The sequence below is a fragment of the Erpetoichthys calabaricus genome, chromosome 2 (assembly GCF_900747795.2).
Source record: "Erpetoichthys calabaricus chromosome 2, fErpCal1.3, whole genome shotgun sequence".
Classification (NCBI taxonomy): Eukaryota; Metazoa; Chordata; class Cladistia; order Polypteriformes; family Polypteridae; genus Erpetoichthys; species Erpetoichthys calabaricus.
Window position 1 is genome coordinate 202,367,447 of NC_041395.2, and position 23,313 is coordinate 202,390,759.

General features: G+C 38.0%; 1 protein-coding gene across 2 annotated transcripts in view; it reads left to right on the forward strand.

Annotated features, from left to right (window-relative positions):
- The window catches only part of lpp (LIM domain containing preferred translocation partner in lipoma), a 538,541-nt gene that overhangs the window by 440,338 nt on the left and 74,890 nt on the right, over positions 1-23,313 (forward strand). For both annotated transcript variants that reach the window (XM_051922238.1, XM_051922237.1), the window contains one exon: positions 4,451-4,620. In XM_051922238.1, the coding sequence (XP_051778198.1) occupies positions 4,451-4,620 (170 nt within the window). The remainder of the gene's footprint in view (positions 1-4,450; positions 4,621-23,313) is intronic.

A 23,313-nucleotide genomic window follows, 5' to 3' on the forward strand; every position in this document is an offset into this window, starting at 1 on the left:
AGGTCCACTTTTAAATGCAGTCCCCTGCTAAGTTGAACTTAACATATTTCAACATTTCTTGACTTGGTTCAAATCATACATTTACAGTATAATATCTAAATATTATGCTGAAGCTTGATGAATTGCTAATATCTTGAAATGAGTTGTAGACTGGTAATCTTTGTTGAAGCATGTATGTATATAAATATTTTTAGATATCTTCAAACTCATTATTTTAAGATATCATTAATTAAATTGGTAGTGAAGTTAATTGAACTGAAGATATCTTGAATGAAGTGTAAAACATCTTAAACTTAATTAAAGATATCTGGAAGTCAATTAAAAAAAAAGTTAAATTCCACTCAGCTTGCCTGCCCTGATCCAAGCACCCTTTCTCTGCCTTTGAAAACCCATGTCAGACTACTTTGGCTTTTGTTTTCTTACAGTAGGTATTTCTAAGCTGTTCAAATCAGGCACACGTTTGACTATACGCAAAGTTATAACAGTGTAACACTTTATATTCTGTTTAACTCTGTAACTTTCTTAATGTGTATCATATTCCTTTCCACTGAGAAGCTGTGCTTTTCAAAATTATACTGTGACAATGTGACCAAAATTTAACCTGCTCACAAACTTACTGTGTATAATGGGACATTTATTAAAACAACTTTTTTTGTGAAATGTATTATCTTTTTAAATTATTCAGATCCTTAAAAGTGCTTAATTTTTTACTAGATTAAAATGTCTACTTGTTCATCATGTTCCAGTCTGTATTTTCACTGCAAACTCACTTGCTTAAGAAGAAAAATTTTAAAAGACAAATTTTTTATTTTTTAGTTGGCAAATATCTTAAGGTCAAATGAAAATGCCTCACTTTTACCACTGTACAGACCTCTGTGCTCTGATAGTTGTGATTTGTGATAAAAGCTGCCCAGACAATGATACACATACCTTCATATTGTCCTTTACCTGTGCACCCCTGAAGGCACTGTCCCATTTTCTGGGTTAAAAACTCCAGTCTGTTTTTAAGGCACTGTCCCATTTTCTGGATTAAAAACTCCAGTCTGTTTACAGTCAGTCATGTGTAGAATCTGAAGTTAAAAAGTGAACATGAAAATTTAAGAAAAGTCAGAATCTGAACAAGTAGGAGAGGTGTGAGGTATATCACTTAGAAGCCAACTGTCACTATAAAAAAATAAAGTTCCATGACTGAAAGTGGAGTAGATGTGCATGAGTTACTAAACCATTAGCTCTTAAAAACACTGACCCTAATGGGAGAGATTGACCAGGAAGAAACCTTGCCTCTAAAGGTTTAGGAGGGATTGGGACTAAAGCCAATCCAATAACTCTCTGTGCAAGTAAGAAACAAGCCTACTCCATCACATGAAACATTCAGAAACAAGTACTCTCACTTAGGCCCCATCCACCCTATGTTTTTGTTTAAAAACTCTGATAATTGTCTCTTTTTTACCTTTTGTCCACATTTCCCCCTCATTTTCAACTGAAAAAGACAAATATTTCTGATAAAGCTATCCACAGCTAGAGACTTTTGATAATGCCAGCACAGTATTTCAGTGTTGACATCACGCTTTGGGTGGTCTGTCCTTATTAAGTGGCTCTTCCTTGTTCAGATCATGCTAATTACAAAGTCTCATTTTCTGATTGGTCATCCTTCGTGGGGAAAAATGTATTCCAACATAAAAGGCATAGAAGAGTTGTTTTCCATGGCCTGTCATAAATGTGCTCAACCTGCACAAGGATGTTCACTCTGAATGACATATCACGATGTGGGTGCTAAGACTATACATGTAAGATACACACTCACTGCAGTCACAGCGCAACGAATTTCTGCAAAATGATGCAGAAATTTGTCTCATGGCAGCATATTAGACAGCTTTCTTCAGCCAACTGAAATTTCTGACACGACAGAATTTTTTCTGGTCATGTGACAGCCCAATCAGAACAGGCAATCGGGCATTGCAGCCTGTTTCATACTGCATATGAAACAACAGCTAGCGAACCTGAAATTTGAGCCAACTCAGAAAATCAGTTGGTGAGTGCAAATTGGGCCAAAATTGCACAGTATTTTCCTGATTTAAGACATTTATGCTTTGTACATGCCTAGTGCAAGCAGATGATTACTTCATATACATTTTTGATCATTTTAGTATGGTTGAAAATACTTTCACAAATAATATGAAAATTAAAGAGTGGACAGAGATTAGTTTTGCTTAAAAACGCTGTTTTTAAATTAAAATGTAGTAGTGTGGATGTAGACTTAAGTGTACTTGCAGTGGTCCAGGTTAAATCTCTAATTAGTCTGACATGCATGGTTGAAGATCTGGGAGGAAGCTCTGAGGACAAACTTACTCATATATGAAGAGAACATGAAAAGTCTGCATTCAGTCGCTGGGGTAGGACCGAAACCCAATATTCAATACTCAAAACTAGTGGCAGAAAGTGTAATAGCGAGCCAGCAATGTTTTTTGGATATGGTCTTGTGGTAGGATGAGTTTGGCATCTATTGGCAGAATTCAAAGCACAGTGTGTGGCATAAATACAACTCTTCTTAAGCCCTAGGTATTGTGGAACAGTATGATGCTGGAGAGATGCTTCTTCTCATCATCAGCAGTATTGAAATGAAGGAATAGTGGATGGACCAGAGTACTTCAAAATAGTATAAGATTTCTTTCAGGCAATGGAAGAACATCCTAAAGTGGTGGAAAGATTAATCTTTTAGCAAAGCCAAGGCAACACTGTAACTGAATGGCTTTGATGCCCTAGTTAATGTCCTTGCCTGAACCTCTTGGAGAATCAGTTTCTCAAGTGCAAAATGTCAGTCCACAATTTTTTGTCATAAAAACATTGGATGAGCTGAAGCAAATCTGTCAAGACAAATGGGCAAAAACTCACCCCTAACCACTGTGCCAAGCTAGTAGATACCAACCCTAAAGAATTAGTACAACAGAAGATGACTCTGTGAAATACTAATTTGTGGACTTTATAAGCAGCAGATGTCATTTTTTACTTTGATGTCTAATCTCAAATAACTTATTCAGTTTGTTAATTTTTATTCCTGAGCACATGAATTTTCTAGAAATATATGGACAAGAACAAGATGTATACATACATTTGAAATTCAGCAACATTTGAAAATTTTTAAAATGGCCTGAATAGTTTTGCAATGCACTGTTTTTATAAGTAAATAAGGATGATCTGTTTTTCTCATCTCATCCTTCTTGCCATGTGTGTCATTCGCTCCAAGTACATTTGTTCCACCCTTTCAACCACACATTGCCAAGTGTTGCTAAGCATTTGAGTTTTTTTTGTTTTTTATTTTTATTTTATTTTTTCCCTGTTCAAATCATACAAGCTGGGCTGTCCTGCCTTTCCCTGAACTGTCTTTCAGAAATCTCAACTCTGTATGATAAAAGAAAACAAACAGCAGAAATGGGAACGACAGATGCATCCTCCTAATTAATATCATTGTGGCTGCTCTCAGCCTTCATGTGAAGGAGCCAGCTCACTTGAATACCGACAGAGTGAGAAGTCTTGTTTTTCTGTTTTATCGAGCAGGGATGTGGACAGCTCTTTTGTCACTTCCTAATTCCCCTTTTTCCTACAAAAAGCTCAGGCATCATCAGACAACATCCCAAATGTCTACACAAAAGTATTAAAGTATTTTTAGAAACACAAGGAAGGCTTCTTTTTCCCTCCTGAAATAAAAGACAGCCACATGGGTATGTGATCTTTATTGAAATCGGTGATTTCCCACCAGTTCAATTTTCATTTTAATTAGGCTGTTGGGAGATGAATTTCCTGCCAGATGTCTCTTTTTTCAAATTTCTTCATATTCTTTTATTAAACAAGTATTTTTTTTCTCTGAATAGTCTTGCTGGCACATGTTATGAAAGCACTTATATTGCTTTTTCTCAAATACCAAGATTGACATAATGATTGAATAGCAGTTAACACCCTACCACCGCACACACATGCACATACGTATTTTCTCACTTTTACTGTGAAATTATTAACCAGAATGCATCTTAATAGGGAGTGGCACAGTTCATATCAAAATCTAGACTCGCTGCTGAGTTTTTTATTTATTATTGTAAACTTTATTGAATGTATACTAAAATCTTTGTTGCAATCTCTGAAAAGTTGTAACAGTCTGCAAAGTAAGCTATTTGAAGAAATGTATTGGGCGATATTTAGTAAAATATTCATTCATTTTTGTAGTATTTTCCTCTATACTATGTGAAATGGGCCTGTAAAAAGTGTTTTATCATGTACACAGAGATGTAATATCAACTTCATAGTGTCATACCTATTTTAATGTATCTAGGTATGGTCACCATTGACACTGGAGAACTTTTTAGTTACCTGTAGGCTCATTAATGATAAAAAAAAATCCTCACAGAAAGACAAGTGATGTTGGTTGATTGTATTTGTTTTGATTTATTTGATACAGGCCGTTGTTCTCGCTGTGGTGAGAATGTGGTTGGTGAAGGCACTGGGTGTACTGCAATGGACCAAGTTTTCCATGTGGACTGTTTTACCTGTATGACCTGCAGCCGTAAACTTCGTGGTCAGCCTTTCTATGCTGTGGAGAAGAAGGCCTTCTGTGAGCCATGTTATATTGTGAGTAACAAAAGTCATTCAAAATACATTTTATTTGTTAACCATTTGTATAAAATGTACAGTTATTAGGTTTAGGTCTTTACTATTTGGTTGCAACTGTACTGAGTCTTCACTGGAGTTTAATGACGCCAGTTACTCAATCCCTCATTAACTAAGAAAAAAGAAGACACCAGAATGGGACGTGACTCATACCATAACAAATGCTAGGTGTGCTGTTGCAATTGTCCAGTTCCCCATAAGGAGAATGTTACTATAAATTCAAAAAAAAATATGATGTTTTGCTAATTGTACCTTACAGAAACTCATCTCAAAGAGATACTCTCTTTATATTGCTTCAGTTTGAACATCTCAAGTTCAGATTAACTTTATCTGCTCTATATGGGAAATTAGATTTTTGCCATAGTGTAAGAAACAACACAGTCATAATAAAATTAATTTGTAATGTGTTAACTGATTACCATTAATTATATGACTTTAAAAGGTAAACAAATAAAAAGAAGATTAAAAAGAATAGTAATAAGTGATTCAATAATTTAAAGGTGCTCCAGTTATCACACAGAATCCCCTTGTGGAGCTCCTAGATTCTTTACCGTTATAATTAAAAATCCTTACATCATTTTGGCGGGGGTTGAGATAAAACTGTTTGATAGTATACATTGGCATTTAAAATCTATTAAAGCCACAAAAAAGGAGTACATTTTCATTCACAGTTTAGGCCAGTGTAACAGATTCTTCTTGATTGTTTTCATAATTTTTTTGGCTTCAATTTTTGCAAGCATACAAGGTTTATCAGAATGAGTCTGCATGTTTTCTAACATGTTAATCGGCATTTCCCACCTCTCTGTTAGACTGATTTACAAATTCTAAAGAGCTGTGGTATTTTTTATTTTCTGTATACACTGCTCTTTGTGTAACACCATTATTTTTGGCTTAGAGCAATCAGTCTGAAGCTCTTCTGTGCCATTTCCTTGTTTGTTCTGCAGGGATATAGTCCCATTAGTTTTCTGGGCAGGCAGAACTAGTAAGACTTATCCTAGCTGATGGGCAGTTACCTTAAAAATGCATGGGACAGAATAATCAAGAATGGCCACTTTAATATATTTTGTAACTACTTCTTTACATTTTCAAACAAAAGTTTAATTGTTTGAACCTACTAATTGCTTTTAAATAGGCTTTGTCTCTGCAAAAAAGTGATTGAATTCATTGTGTCTGTCAAAAGTTTTTGAAACTTAATCAAACCAACATATTTGTATCTAGTTAGATCTCTTTCTAGAGTTCCTTATCATTATTCTTTAATTTTTGTGTATATTGCATTTCCTATTCTAAGTCAGTCTTTTGAGTCCCCTCTTTACCACCTTCAGTGTTTCTTTGTTCGCCTATATTACAGGGACTGTTCATTACACTGTGAGTTTTGCAAAGTAAAAAATAAGTAGAAAGAAGGTGCTAACATTTTCTAAAATAAGTTATAGTTGAAAAGAGGGTGCTCAGAGTAATTGGTAAAGGAGAGCTGGTACTTCTGTCCAGTTTAAAAAGAGTTAAATATCAAAGGGAAAACACAAATAATGAAACACTGAACAGGGAATAATGAGGAGACAGAAAAATCTGAAAATATATGGAGGAGGGCTTGGGAAGAAATACCAGCCAATTTGGGATTGTTTTCCCCATGTGGATTTCACATTCAACAATAGAAAGCAATACTACTTGTGTTTCATTGCCTTAAACAAATTTTAAAAGTCTTTTATTTCTTGAAACAGTATCATTAATGGGGAAAAGGGAATTAACTGCACATCTAGAACTCAAGTACCAAGTACAAGGCACATCTTGCAGAATTTGTGGAACTGGGTCAAATCTCTGTAAACGTACGAAACTTTTTTTAGGCTTAATGCAAAGATATGAGAAATAATGATCTTTTCAGTATAATTGCTGTCCATATCTAATACAGAAGTCACTGCAGTGCTAATGAATCTTGTAGTGATTATTTTGTTGGCCCTACAGCAGGATTGCAGCAGCAGAGATAATAAATTGATGAATGAAATACATATAATGCTGATGATTTTTATGGTTTACACAAAAAAATTAGTTTCCAGTAAAGTTGCAGGGAAACCTTATCCCATATAATAGAATGCACACTATTCGAAAGACTCACTCAGTCTGCCAAGTTAGAGTTTCGGTTAGTGTCTTTTCAGTTTTATTCAAAACTGCCTTGCATCTCAGTTTATATATGTAAACATTTTCACAGCATGTTCTTATTATAACCAGTTAATATGAAAAAAGCAAAACTAAATTTGGCTTGCAACTTTTTTCAATATACTGTTTCAATGTACTTTTGTGTTAAAGACTGGTTTGAAAATACCTGATTTGACAGGTGAAAGCAGTGATATAATTTCATCCCAGCCTCTCCAAGCCCCTCCAAGGAGTGGTGAAAGCAAAGCCCGTAAAGCACAACAACTTCTGCCTGCTGCTGATAGCTGTATCAAGTCATGAATTAACCCTTAATCAATAGGTGATTCCCATCCATGTCTGATTAAATTAGTCAAGAGTAGTCTAAGATTCGTGTATAGGTTTTTCTATTCTGCAAACCTCGACAACCACCTTCCATTCTTCTGACAACTGCCAAATCAAAGCATAGCTTGAAGAATATTGGCCAAGCCTGAATTAGCACAATTATTTAGTTGAAATGTTCCTTTTATTAGATTATAAGAATGCTATTCAAAAAGGAATTTCAGGTTGTGTGAAAGGATGGCATTCCAGAGTTATAGGTCTTGTTTGTTTCACTTGGTATATGTCGTTTTAAAAAAAAACACAAAAAAACCCAAATGATTTGATTCCGTGGCTTTTAGTTTAATTATCTCAAATTGTTCTGGATTATTTCCAACTGTGGTATATTAAAAAGTGAGTTAGAGAATTGAATAAATGTATTCGTATATTTCATCAGCACAAATGTACGTTTGGCACAACATCAAAAGGAGAATATACATTTATTGTATGTTTTCCTCTCTTTTTTTAAACTTGTAGTGATCATTTGGTATAGAATTTAATATGACTTTTGAAACAACCAGCAACAGCTAATATACTTGTGTTTCCTTGGCCTTTTGTCAATAACAATCTTACAACAGTCAGACACATCATGTTGGCTTGTGTAAACTGTAGCTGGTACAGTTTATAGCAAAAAGTATCAAACCAAATGTAATAAATTGGTTTAGAACAGATAAGTGCAGCAGGTCTACAAAGCCTTCATTTGTTAGAAGACTTATCATCACAGGCTTGATACAAGTATTATACTTGTATTTTCATTATAGATAGCCAGCCAAAGTGCCCTGCAGATAAAAAGCTGATTCATCTGGATTTGGAGATTGAGCAAGCTATGCAAATGCTATAGCTAACTTTTATCTCTTAAAGTAATATTGCTCCACAACTATAAAGCTTTCTTTTGTTCTCTACTTTTTTGTGTTTTGTGAAACCTGTCTGACATGGTTAGGGAATTTACTAGTGTTTAGCATGGCATGTCCCTGTTGATATTTTACCAAAAACCTTCTGCTATTTGCCACCTGTTAAAAATAATAATAGTTTCTTCTGCTAATATCCAAACACTACTAATAGGTGTTGACAATATGGTGAGATATTGCCCTCAACCCTTTGTGAATTGTTAACTTTGAGCTAAAACATGTGATTGTGCTCTTTATGGAACATGTACCATTTACAGCAGCAGCAGGGAACTGACTTCAGAAGCTTACATCAGTCAGTTGCTGATTCTGGAGCTGTTAAGGATTGAAATTGGTTTGAAGAAAATGGATACATATAAACAACAGACATTGAATTTACACTTCTCAAAGAATTACTCCTTGATTAAGGCCATTTTTATAGTAATTATCTATTAATATGATATGTGTTCACATCTTGTAACCCAGGAATGAGAGTCAAAATAAGGCATCTTGCTAAAATTGACTGAATATGAGTGAAAGGCTTATTCTGAAAAAACAATAGTAAAGGAACAAAAGAGCAAATAAGTAAAGGCTGGAGACATTTAAGCACAATGAAATGTAGTCTTAATGCATGACATGAGAATATAAAAAGAAATCTGAATAAGCACAAGTAAGCCGCCTTAAAACAGCCCATCATCACTAATTATTATGCATTTCCAAATTTATTTCAAGAAATATTAACTTCTTATGGCTGCCTTCAGCCAAGAAGTTAAGGTATGGTGGCATTTCTATATATTTTTAATTTAGTGTTTAAAAAAAGAAAAAGTAAACATTTAAGCAAAAATGAATCCTATCTTGTTTGTAATTGTGTTCATTTTTTAGTTCTGTTCACAATTTACTTCACTATAACAGTTTCCATTAATGTTATATTTACACAACATTCTCAGGTCCACTTAATGCAGTACAGGGTCATAGAGGCCTGGAGCCCTTTTTGTTAGCATCTAGTGCAAGTTCATCTTACACTCACTTTCACCTATCCATCCAATTTAAAATTTACAGTTAACCTCACACACACGTTTTGGAAGTCTAAGGAAAACTTGTGCAAACAATGATTGAGTATGCCATCTCTAGACAGACAACAATTGGTCATTGAATTTCAACACGGGATTCTGGATCCTTGAGGCAGCAGTGCTAAGGATAACCACTATGCCACTTGACAAATTTGAGTTTTTTCCATTATTTTACCTTATTTATTTTGGATGTTCTCAATATGTCTGGATATTTACCTAAAAGCATTAAACTCCAGCTATATTTCATCACTATATGGATTCATTAAATTCTAGAACAAGCATAATACTGTACCATCTCGTATAATGTTCTTTTCCAATCTCCAGTCCAATTTGTGATGCTAGCCTACTCTTCAGTAAAGGGGATTATTACAATTTTGCATGTGTTGCTATCAGTGTGTCACTGTACAAGAAAAATATACATATAAGTATATTTGCACGTTAATTTTCAAGATTATGGTAATACCCAAGTTCACATCAGCTACGTACATGTATGCCAATGGTCTGATAGAGTTTTACAACCAAAGTCAAAACAAATTTGGTACTTTAAAATGTTTCTCTAAGTTCTTAAATGTTTTAATAATCTCATGCAAATGCCAAGCTATGCTAATGAGATACACTTGTAATTGTTTATTCAGTGTTATTAGAATTTTGCCTTGAGTAGCAGATCCTTGTATATAGTTAGTACATGTTCACTAAATATTTACTGTATGTTTGAAATGTGTGGCTGCGCTGAAAAAAAATGTTGATATAAAAAACAAATCAATAATTGCAAAATTCGGCTTCATTAAAAACCTTGGAGCTTTAGGAAATATTTAAGAAGACAGACATCACATACATCAATCAAACTACTTTTCATCCACATAGTATAAAGGTACAAATGTACATGCAAGGTACATAATTTTAGTAAACAGCCTTTCTATGGTGAAAACTATCCAGAGGCACTTTTCAATTGAAAACTATAGCACAAATATTGTCACTGCCTGGCAATGTGGCTTGCTAAGGGTTATTCAGTGAGCCTGAATTGTTAAGGATTTAAAGTCCAATGCATTTAGCCACAAGGTTATATTGCTTGCCTAGCATGGCCATTTGTAAAATAGCTAAAAATGCTTTTGTAAAAGAGACATAATTTTTTCTGGCTGCATTGTGTTTTTGAGGCTTACTAAACTATCCTCTATAATAAAATCCCTGTGTGTGTCCATGTGTCCGTGTGTGTGTGTCTTCTGGTGAAGTGCGCATGTGCGGGGCACTTTTTAATAAAGGACATCATTGCTGGGGAGAGTGCTGATTGGGTACTCGCGGCCTCGTGCATAAAATCCATTGTTGGGGAGATGCCACACATATAATAATCAGCTGCACGCCAGCACAGATTAAAATACTTGCTGGGGAACTGCACAGTACTTGTTGGAGAGACGCCACAGCCACAATTATCAGCTGCACGCCACAAATTACATCAGTTCCTGGGGAGAAAATTAAACGCATATTACGGACAAGGAGAAAGTACAGGGAAGGGCGGAATGAGTGGCAGAGTCATCGGCCTCTAGCAGATGCTTCAAAGGCCGCCTGACGCGTCACACAAGACAGAGAGGGCGGGACCTGTAAAATATTGCGCGGCCGATCCAGTCGGATTTGAGTAAATAAGGTAACACCTAAAACATAAGGCACGAAAAGTCCAATCAGGTACTGAGACACGGAGACCAGGTTCTCCAAAGAGGTGGGATTAGTGTTTGTTGTTGTGCAAGTGTTCACTCTGAGGATGTCAGATTTGCGATTAAGAAGCTTGGCCCGGTAAAGTGTCAGTCGTTGAAGGGGTTTTCCTAAATATACGAATTTTCAGGATATTACAATAGGATGATTTTTAAAAGTAGATTTATTTTTGCGCACATAAAATGCGTTGCTGGGGAGAAGCCACACATACAATAATCAGCTGCACGCTGGCACAGATTAAAATACTTGCTGGGGAACTGCACAGAACTTGCTGGAGAGATGCCACAGCAAGCTAAAATAAAGAGAGGCAGTGTAGGAGATCTTCAAACAGACATAACACATCAATCAACAGCCACAGGGGAGAGGATAAATGTAATATTAATTATACTTACTGTATTGTCATATACGTTTCTATTTTATTTTTATTATTATTTTACTTTAGGCTTCTTGCAAAACACTAATGTTTATGCATTACTGTTCTACCGCCCGTTATTATAACGGGCTTAATGTCTAGTTCTAAATAAATATTGTTTAGATGTGTAGTGAGACCTGGAGGCAGAAAATCTTTCCCAGTTATTCCTATTCTTCTACGTATACATTTTTTCATATTTATGTTATATAAACTATAATATATATTATGTTGTTTTATATATTTAATGTTGTATATATAAAATATTAACTCACTACTGAAAGGTCTATAGAGGCTGAGGTCTGGCTCTCAAACACAGCACTAAGACTTACTAGATTATTAGCACACATTTTGTCAAGTACATTGATCTCCCAAGCAGCAGTCATAAACAGTTTATCTCTCAGCCAAAAAAGACCAAAACATTGTGCTTACAGCAGCAAAATTCACAAATAATCTTGAAGAGCCACATGAAACTTCCAATTATGGGGGTCTGAAGTCAGTGTTAGTAAAAAATCTTGTTCTCAAGTCACTTGTAGAAAACATTTCAGTCAGTGCCAAAATCCAAATCACCAGGCCACATAAAAGTGATGAGAAAAAACACATTTAGGAAAAAAGAGCACAGTGGGGACACCAGCTACCACGTGACAGTAGGCCATAGATCAAGCAAATGAAATACAGAAAGACGGTTTAGTTTATAGCGTGACTACAGGAGAGTATAACTCTACTTGGTATGCTTGGTGACATTCCTAGCACAGAAATAGTTTTACTATTATTTCTGTAATGTAAATCTTATCATTTTGTTTTTGTTATTTCTGAGTGTTCCACTGTTTCTTATGTATTAAGTGAACGTGAAAAACAATATCTTGTACAAATCGCATGACAGAACTGAGGCTCAAGTAGGAGTATTGTCTGACTGTGTTAACACTGTTATCACAAACACAAGATAATACAGTGTGGTGTATTTGGTACTTAGAGTGTTACTTGTTACAACATACTAAGGGTGGAAGCTCCCTATACTAAATTCTACTTTGAAAATGGTCATACAGGGATGAATGTCCTAGAATCACAACTGTTTAAGGTTCATTACCGATGGCTGGGTGTGAGAGGTCCACTGACCGTGTTGGCCACAGGAGTTGACGAGCAACCTGTAAAGCATATTGAGTTGAATAGGAAGAATTTGGGTTGGCTTGTATTACTGGATGAACATATCCAACATTTCACAGAGGAACATGGTAAGAACTGGCTGGATGATGTCTCTGATACAGGTAGCTCTGGTCAATGGCCCCTACACAAACAGTCTAAACAAGAAACATCACCTGGATGCACTGGGACCCATCATCAGTGATGTATCCTGAGGTCATCGGGCGTTTCGGGTCTCGCAACATCATATTCCCTTGCTCAGGTGGCCCAGCCGGGGTTGATCAATCCCCAACTTGCATCCTAGTAATGATCCACGGATCAGCCCTCTTTATCCAAAGCCACCTTGAGGCTTTCTTTTCGGCTTCACTTGCGAATTTAATGGCCCTCTTTTTGGCCACTCCTGTTATGTCTAGCCGTGTGAGGACTCTGGAGAGTGAGCGTCCTGCAAATCCTCTGCAGCCAACTTCTGTGGGCTCATAGAGTACAGAGTACCCTCCAGCCTCTGTCCCTGCACTCCTTCATCTCCTGGTACTTGGCACGTTTCCTCTCGTTAGCTTCCTCGATACACTCTTCCCAGGGCACTGTCAGTTCCAGCATGATCAGCTGTTTTGAGGCCTCAGAGGTAATGATCATGTCTGGCCGGAGTGGTGATGATACGATTTGTTGCAGGAACTTTAGCTGCTTTCCCAAGTCAGCCTGCAGCTGCCAGTCAGAGGCTGTGTGGAAGAGGCCTGTTATTACTGCCTTTGCCTGGGATTGCTCTCCTGCTTTAGCTTTAACGAAAGTAATAGAATAGAATGCCTTTTATTGTCACTATACACATGTACAATGAGATTAAAAGCAGCTCCTTCGGTGCAGACATATATGTAGAACACCACAAGTAAATAAACAAATAAACAAATGGTGCAAAAAGTTGCAAAAAAAAAGTTCTGTGACGCTATATACAAATGGAAAGAATAATAACTAAATCGAGTTATTGCACATTACTTAAATACTGGAAAGAATAAACAACTATTGCCCTATTGGGTTATTGCACATTATTTAAATATTGCACAATAATGATGATCATGTGCAGTGAGTAGTGGATGTTGGACCCTGAGAGTAATGATATTGTACAGTATACAGATATTACAGAGTTATTATCAGTACCATTTAGATATTGGATATTGCACAGTTGACGGATAGAAGGAAGTCCAAGGGTTGGGGGTTAGACTGTGTAGTCAGTGCATGTGTGAGTTTAGAATGGTTATGGCTTTTGGGAAAAAACTGTTCTTGAGTCTGTTTGTCCTTGCTGTGATGCACCTGTAGCGCCTTCCTGAGGGCAGCAGGTCAAACAGATCAGAGCCAGGGTGGGAGCTGTCCTTAATGATGTTTTTTGCTCTGCTGAGGCAGCGGGAGATGTAAATGTCCATCAAGGAGGGAAGAAAGCAGCCGATGATCTTCTGTGCTGCCTTTACTACTCGCTGAAGCCTCTCCCTGTCTGCAATGGTGCAGCTGCCGTACCATATTGTGATACAGTACATCAGCAGGCTCTCGATGGACGAGCAGTAGAAGGTCAGTAGCAGTTTGGAGTCCAGGTTGTGCTTTCTGAGGAGCCTCAGGAAGTGTAACCACTGCTGAGCCTTCTTGATGACTGCTGTGATGTTGTCTGTCCAGGAGATGTCAGCGGAGATAAGGACGCCAAGAAACCGGAAGGTATGGACCCTCTCCACACACTCGCCGTTGATGTAGAGGGGGGCTAGGTCGGTGCTATGCCTCCTGAAGTCGACAATGATCTCCTTGGTTTTTCTGGTGTTCAGAGCCAGATTGTTCTTTGAACACTATGCTGTCAACTTCAGGACCTCCTCTCTGTAAGCTGCCTCGTCTCCCTTTGAGATGAGTCCGACCACTGTAGTGTCATCAGCAAACTTGACGATGAGGTTGTTGTTGTGGGCCGGACTGCAGTCGTGGGTGTAGAGACAGTACAGAAGGGGGCTCAGCACACAGCCTTGCGGGGTACCGGCGTTTAGTGTGTGAATGGAGGAGTGGTGGGGGCCGAGTCTCACAGTCTGGAGCCGGTTGGTAAGAAAGTCTTTTATCCAGACACATGTTAGAGGGGGGAGGCCAAGAGTGACCAGTTTGGTGATGAGAATGTCAGGAATGATTGTATTAAAAGCTGAGCTGTAATCCACAAACAGCATCCGAACATAGCTCTGCTGCTGCTCCAGATGGCTCAGCACAGAGTGGAGAGCTACAGCAATGGCATCTTCTGTGGATCTGTTCGTGCGATATGCGAATTGGGAGGGGTCGAAGTCTTGGGGGAGATAGTCCGTGATGTGCTGGAGAACCAATCTCTCGAAGCACTTCATGATTACCGGAGTGAGGGCCACAGGTCGATAACCATTTAGGCTGGTGATGGGAGACTTCTTCGGCACTGGAATGATTGTGGCTGATTTAAGGCAGGATGGAATGACTGCCTGGGCTAGGGAGAGGTTGAAGATTTTGGTAAAGATAAAGTTGAGCTGGTGGGCACATGCTCTGAGCACCCTACCAGGCACTCCATCTGGGCCGGCAGCCTTCTTGGGGTTCACTGTCAGGAGCACCCGTCTGACATTGTGCCCCTTTACAGTGAGTGGAGTAGTGCAGGAACCCAGTGAGGGTGGGAGCAGGGCTGGAGCAGGTGAGTGCTGCTGTTGCGATGGTTCAAAGCGAGCAAAGAAGCAGTTTAGCTCCTCTGCTAGCGGTGCACTCAGATCTCCTCTTGTTGCATCACAGCCTCTGTAGTTTGTGATGTTTTGTATTCCCTGCCTCACCTCCCATGTATTGTGGCTGGACAGGTGAGACTCTATGCTCCTTTTATGGTCCGTCTTGGCTTTTTTAATTCCACTTTTCAGAGCGGCTCGGGCAGCCCTGTACAGAGCTCTGTCACCTGACCTGAAGGCAGCGTCACGGTCTCTGAGGAGTGTACGGACCTGGCTGGTCATCCAGGGTTTCTGGTTTCGGAAAACCCGAATGTTTTTGTCTACAGTCACATTCCCAATGCAGAACCTGATATAGTCCAGTACCGTTCCTGTGAATGTTTCCAGCTCTTGGTTTTCAAATATGTCCCAGTCCGTCTGTTCGAAGCAGTCCTGTAGTTTGGAGAGTGCATTTTCAGGCCAGGTTGTAACAGTCTTTATGGTGGGCCTGGCACTGCGTCTGAGGGGGGTGTAGGCTGGGGAGAGCAGGAGAGAAAGATGGTTGGAGTTTGCTTGTGTTGATAGCTGAAGCCAAGCTTTCAGCAACTGCCTTGAGCACCTTGTCATGGCATCACCGGTAGCGGCCATCTGCCAGAACCTTAGGGCAGCTGCTGAGTAGATGTTCTAGAGAGCCTCTTCCCGAACAAAGTGGACAGGAAGGTGTCTCACTCTTCCCCCAGACGTGGATGTTTGCTGCGCTTGGCAGGGCATCATAAAGCTCCTGCACCAGGAACCGGACAAGAAAGAAATCTCCCGGCATGATGTCCAACCAGGTGATCCTTAGCTGGAGAGTACTCTCCCACCTTGTCCAAGCACCCTGTTGCCGGAGTCCTACTGCTCACTCTCTCTTCCTCCTCCCCTGCTCGGACCTCTTCCTGGAGAAGATGGATTCTCTCCTTGCCCTGGGCCTTGCCGATTTGGGTCTTTGGGAAGTAGCCCAGACCTGCTCTACCTGTTGCTATGGTGCCCACCAGAGCCTTCTGTCTCAGGTGTGACTCTGCCACTTCCACAGCCTTCTCCACCCTCCTTTTCCTGCCTGTCCTCACCTCAATGCCAGCTGCTGACACCTTACAATTCTTGGAGTCCCTGTACTGTAGGGCTTCTCTGGTGCCTGGCACCATGAATTCTTCAGTGAGGCTGCTAAATGGTAGCCGCAGGTTGTTGCTTGTTCCATACAGTGCTGCACTGGTGAGGCTGCGTGGACGTCCCAGCCACCTCCAAAGAAAGCTGTTGATCTTCTTTTCAAGGGACTCAACTGTTGAAAACAGGACTGCATATACCAGCAGTGGCCATAGGACTCGGGGCAGGATTGAGTGCGGCCAGACCTATCAACCTTGGTGAACCACGTCCCAAGCTCCTGGGTGGATTTAGTCAGGGGCCCTCTGCATTCTACCTCGGGTGACTTGACCACCATATTCATGGCAAGGGCAAAAAGAATAACGGAGATGGTGAACCCTTTTATTAACAGTAGATGTGAATGAATGCTGTGAGCGACCACCCCTTCCCATTGACGCCAACACCAATGCACTGAAAAAAAACTCATTCCTCAGTTTGACGGATGAACCATTCTGCTTCAGAAAAGTCCAGTGTATGACCATATCAAACTCAGTTAACTGCTCAAACTGTACAAAATAATGTCTGCCAGGCATGAAGATCACTTTACAGAGTACTCTCAGGCATGTAGTAACAGAAATGAGAATTTTCATAACGCTGTGAGAACCACCTATTGACAGCAGCGGTATGCCCTTCACTGTACTCTTTATTGCCACGGGTTGCTCCACTGATCTTTGGACTTTTGTCTTCCATCTGTCTTTAGTATATTGTATTACAACATTATAATCTGGATTAACCTGTATGTTCTTTTTCACTCTCCACCTCAGTTCCTGTAGTGTTAAAGTAAAATTCTGTCAATGAGTTAGATAGTGATGTTTTTCTGATTTGTTGAATAAAAATTGCTGATGAGTACACTGCACAGGGTTTGCTCAGATGACCTGATAATTTTGTTTTGATTAATTAATACAATGAGTTAGCAAGAACATTTTTGCATTTTCAATTTTGAACTCTATAAACATTTTAAAGGGTTAAAGAAGACCTATAAAATAGCCACTTGAGGCTTGCCACTGGATATTTTGAAAGAAGCTCCTAGTTAGGTAGACTCATACAATCTTATTCTGTATTGCAAAGGCTTAAAATTAACATGGACTACTTGAAACAAAAGGGACCAATCAAAAAACATATGGGAGGAAGTTGTGAGTATCTCCATTTAAAACCTTCAATTCTCTAGACCAGGGGTCCCCAACCACTGGTCCACGACCCACTACCGGGCCGCAGCCGTCTGACAGCCGGGCCGCGAGAGAACTGCCGGCAAGGGAGACTCACTCAGACTTTTCGGAACGCTTGGTGGGCAGGGCTTTGCAGCGGCACAGAGAGAGGAGAGAGACTGAAGTGAGAGAGTATTACAACAAAGTATTTTTATGGTCCCGACAGTTTCCCCATATGACACGAGACTATAGAAAACTCGTTACTACGAAATACATTCAGCAGATGCTTTCATTACAACGAAGTGACCTTGAAATACTTGAATGAATCATCCACAGAGCAGTTAGATCTGTGGTCGCAGCTCAGTTGTACACATTTACACAACGATCCCCAAACAGAAATATTGTAAAAAAAATTCTTTCTTCGAACTTTCCTCGTACTGTTTTTTTTTTTTGATGTTTTTGTTTTCTGTGGTTTTCAGTGATACCTTTTGCTTATTGCTTGTCAACATTTGAAAAACATCCATTGGAATTTAACTCATTGTCACCCTCCTATAGAAATGGCAGACACGAAAAAAACGATAACAGTGTTAATGTTTGTGATGTGCAATCTGTTGGAATGGCAAATGCAAAGCATATGTCTTTGTTATATGCAAAAAAAGAAGAAAAATCTCGGGTTGCAAACGTATGCGAACTGCTTAATAACTTAATAATAATAGAAATGTTATGTAAATTGTGTATAAAACTCCAATTACCCCCCACCCCCCCCGACCGGACCGTGGAAAAATTTGCATCTAATAAAGTGGTCCTTGCTGTCAAAAAGGTTGGGGACCACTGCTCTAGACCACACGGCCCTGCAGACTTGCACAAATGAAATAGATTTTTCTCAGTAACTCAACAAGAGATCCCTGGCTCAACAGGGATTTGGACTGAAAGTGTTGTGGTCTTGAACACTGTGTTTAGAGAGACAGCATGACTTGGCTGACATACACATTGGGAAGGCATTTGGTCCTCAAAACTCCGAACCACAACAAACGGTGGTGTTAACCTAGTTTGATGCTATGCAGCTTAGGCAGATCGGTACAAGATGTGTTATTAAGCAAATTTAGTTTTTACTCTTTTAACCCCTGCAAGCTTGTGTGTAGTTCTCATATTACTGTGTACCTGGCCAGAGTTCAGAACAGCACATTCTTGTTCTATGTTGTGCAATATAAAGGCATGCACATATATACCTCAATGTAGGTGCCAACAGAAGGCATTAAAAGTACAAATTTCACAACACCGCTGTGTTTTGTACAACACATTTGGAATTAACACAATAACATTTGGAATCTTTAATTTTGCATTGCAGATTAGTTCAAATTATGGTTACCCCCAGGTGAATTCTGTTATCATTTTTAGCCATCACACTTAATTGCAAAATATTTGTTAAATGCAAAATATTTCAAAAGTACATTTTAATAAGGCATTATTTGTATCATCAAGCAACTGAGGCTCATTAGGTCTAGCACATGTCATACAGCTACAGCAGGCACAATTTATTGGTATTTTGCACATTTGTGCTGTTCTACTTCCAGAAATATGAATTAAGTGATACATATAATACCTGTATCTGTAAAGTTCACCTGTAAAAGGTGAAAAAGAAAAACACAAAAGCTGTTTTGGCAGACCTGAATTTTATAATGGACTAAGTTTTCATTACCCAAACAGTACACAAAGTAAGTAACAGTTCTGTTGCTTTAGGTGAGGGCTGGCATGGTGTCACTACAATATGTTAACATTTGCAAGTAGAAATCAAGCTCCATCAAATAGGAAAAAGAGCTGGTGACACTGTGGTCCCTCTGAGAGGATGTGCTGAGTGCAGTGTTTCTCTCTAACTGTTGAGTGAGACAAGTAAAAACTGATGTGTGTTAAACAATGTACTACCTGTCATTTACACATATATGGCAAAGTGGAATGAGCACCAGAGATCCCCTCTCAGATACTTTCATTTTCACAGCTATCTGGAGCCCCCTTGTGGATTCGTTAATGTAGGGGATAAACTCACAAAACCTACTATATCCTGCAGGATATAAATAAAAGGACTGTCTTTCTTCCAAAATATTTTTTTTTTCCTTAGTGTTTTTAGTTCCGCATTGGAGATTTCAATTCAAAACAAATTCAAAACACAGGGTTTCCGTTTTTATGAACGCCCTGAAAAATAATTAGTAACAGTTTTTTGTTTTTTTACAAAGCACATTTTGTTTATATTCTTGCAGGGTAATCCCCCTTTACCACACAAGTTCATACAAAAAAAAATAAAGGAAAACATAAATGTGCTAATACATATTTATCAAGGCACAGCACCATGTGGGTCATCTCTCACATAAACTGGAATAACTACGTTATCCTTTTTATCCCTTTGTAAACCAGTATCACTCATGATAGTGGAACACCATGCCCAATCAAAGTGTTCTGTGGGATAGATTTTGCTGGTGATGCCACATGAGTCTTATTGAAAGCAACAAGTCAAGTCAATTTTATTTATAGAGCACATTTAAAAACAACAGAAATTGACCAGTGCTGTACAGCTACCATAAATACAGTATGTATGTAGATGTATATACTGTATATATATACTAGCAAAATACCCGCGCTTCGCAGCGGAGAAGTAGTGTGTTAAAGAAGTTATGAAAAAGAAAAGGAAACATTTTAAAAATAACGTAACATGATTGTCAATGTAATTGTGTTGTCATTGTTATGAGTGTTGCTGTCTTTTATATATATAATATACACACACACACACACACATAAACATATATATACATATATACATATATATACATATCTACATATACACATACATATACACATCCACATATATATACATATATATATACACATATGAACATATATATATACACACATACATAAACACACACATATACATATACACATACATACATACACACATACATACATACATACATACACACACACACATATATATATATATATATATATATATATATATATATATACACACACACAGACACATATATACATAAATATTTACATATCTACATATATACACATCTACATATATATACACATATATACATATCTATATATATATATATATATATATATATATAGACATACATATACATAGATTGACACATATATATCTACATATATATATGTAATTGTGTTGTCATTGTTATGAGTGTTGCTGTCATATATATATATATATATATATATATATATATATATATATATATATATATATATATATATATATATATATATATATATATATATAGCAAAATACCCGCGCTTCGCAGCGGAGAAGTAGTGTGTTAAAGAGGTTATGTAAACATATATATATACATATACATATATACATATCTACATATACATATATCTACATATAGCAAAATACCCGCGCTTTGCTGCGGAGAAGTAGTGTGTTAAAGAGGTTATGTAACCATATATATACATAAACATATATACATATCAATATATACATATACACATCCACATATACATATATATATATATATACATATACAAATGTACATATCTACATATATATAGATATAAATATAGACATACATATATACATACATACATTCACATATATATATATATATATATATATATATATATATATATATATAATAATGAGCCCAGAATGAGGGGCGAAACACATGTCGTGTACTCTTTGCATTTATTTGACAGTAAACTATTTCAACCATTCTATGATCTGCTCCTCACAAACTGAGGGCACCGTGGCAGATGTTAGCAGATTGCTGGCCAACCACAAGCGTTACCTGGTAGGTAACCACCCATACAATCAGATTGTGACACAGACTTCGAATGCCGTGAATGTAATTACCCTGATCTACATGCTGTCAAAGAAACGAATCACACGCCGTGGCGCAACGTTAGGGGCATCGCCTCTGGCGCTGACGTCCGAGGTTCGATTCCCGAAAGGGAGTGCAGTGGAGTGTGTACGCCTGATGAGCCCAGAATGAGGGCGAAACACGTGTCGCGTACTCTTTGCATTTATTTGACAGTAAACTATTTCAACCATTCTATGATCTGCTCCTCACAAACTGAGGGCACTGTGGCGGATGTTAGCAGATTGCTGGCCAACCACAAGCGTTACCTGGTAGGTAACCACCCATACAATCAGATTGTGACACAGACTTCGAATGCCGTGAATATATATATATATATATATATATATATATATATATATATATATATATCTACTTATTGGCTCCTGTATTTAGGATATAGCGGGTTGGATAATGGATGGATGGACATCTGTATGCATAGCCCTATTTGCCCGTTTTCGTTTTTTTTCTTTCTTCAGTAATATTTCAGTAAACCCGGAGCTTGTCAGTTCAAATCCTGGTACTGACACCACTGTGTGACCCTGAGGAAGTCACTTCACCTGCCTGTGCTGCAAAAAACAAAAGTAATGTAACAAATTGTACCTCAGATGTTGCAAGTTGCTGGAATAAAGGCATAAGTAAAATAGATAAATATGTATTATACACATAGGAACTATTCATTTATTTTCAGTTAAGTCATCTGCAGCAAACTTTTATAAATGAGGGTTTCTCATTTTTAGATAGTGCAAACTGTTTCTTCTTCATTGACGTTTTCTCTTGGAGAGGTTTTTTCATTTCATTGAAAATTAAAGCAGCAGCTGCCAAAATATGTAGCTTTCTTATTAATTTTTCAACATTGTGTAAAATAAATGTATAAAGTAACATAAAAGGTTTAAATACTGGTTATCGTTTTACACTAAAATATTACCAAAGAGATACAAAAAAAGTAAAATGGATATGTTCTTTTTCTTTAAGGAGATTAAATATTACTGAAGAAAGAAAAAAAAAAAACAGCCAAATGGGGCTATGCATACGAACTTAAAAGATTTAAATAAAACAGAAATATATATTTTATTTTTACTTGCTTAACTTGTGGAGGGTGTATCCTGTAGGAAAGCCCTAACTTTTTTCGTGAAAGCCCGTTTCAGTCAATAAGTCTTAAAAAAAGGTGTAAAGATATTGACAATAAGCTAAGCAAACCCAGGAAGACATGGAATCGTTTAAATCAAGTATCATTACATCTTCCTTTCTTAAAGAGAAGTAAAGCAGTACTTATAAGCTTACATATTTATATATAGACATACATACATATATATATATATATATATATATCTATATCCGAAGCCGTGCAAGCACACTCTTGAGAATGCAACGTATAGTTGTACAGAAGAAAAGCAATCTTGCCTGAAATGAATGGCAACCTTTTGTAGGTCTATGAACTTAATTTAAACTTTAGGTTTGCACGGTGCTTTCTTTCCGAAGTACCTGCACTCATGAATATGTCTGTATGTGTCAGTCGGTCAAATCCACGCGCTTCGCACCGGAGAAGTACCGCTTTTAAATTTTTATTAAGAAGAAAAGAAAACCTTTTTAAATTGAGGGAAAATATACTAATAACAGTTTGTTAAGGATCTGTTTTTTTGTGAAGCTGCCTTCACTCGAGTGATCACTTCGAGCTGACTTGCTGGCCAACTATAAGCGTTACCTGGTAGGTAACCACCCATACAATCAGATTGTGAATCAGACTACGAATGCCGTGAATGTAATTACCCCGATCTACATGTTGTCAAATAAACGAACCACACGCTGTGGCGCAATTTTAGGGGCTTCGCCTGTAGTGCTGACGTCCGAGGTTCGATTCCCGTAAGGGAGTGAAGTGAGTGGCTGGTTACCTACCAGGTAACGCTTATGGTTGGCCAGCAAGTGAGGTGGTAACAGCCACGGTGCCTTCAGTTGTGAGAAGCAGATCATAGAATGGTTGAAAATAGTTTACTATCAAATAATGCAAAGAGTACACGACACATCTTTCCCCCTTATTCTTGGTTCATCAGGCGTACACACTCACTGCACTCGCTTACGGTAATCGAACCTC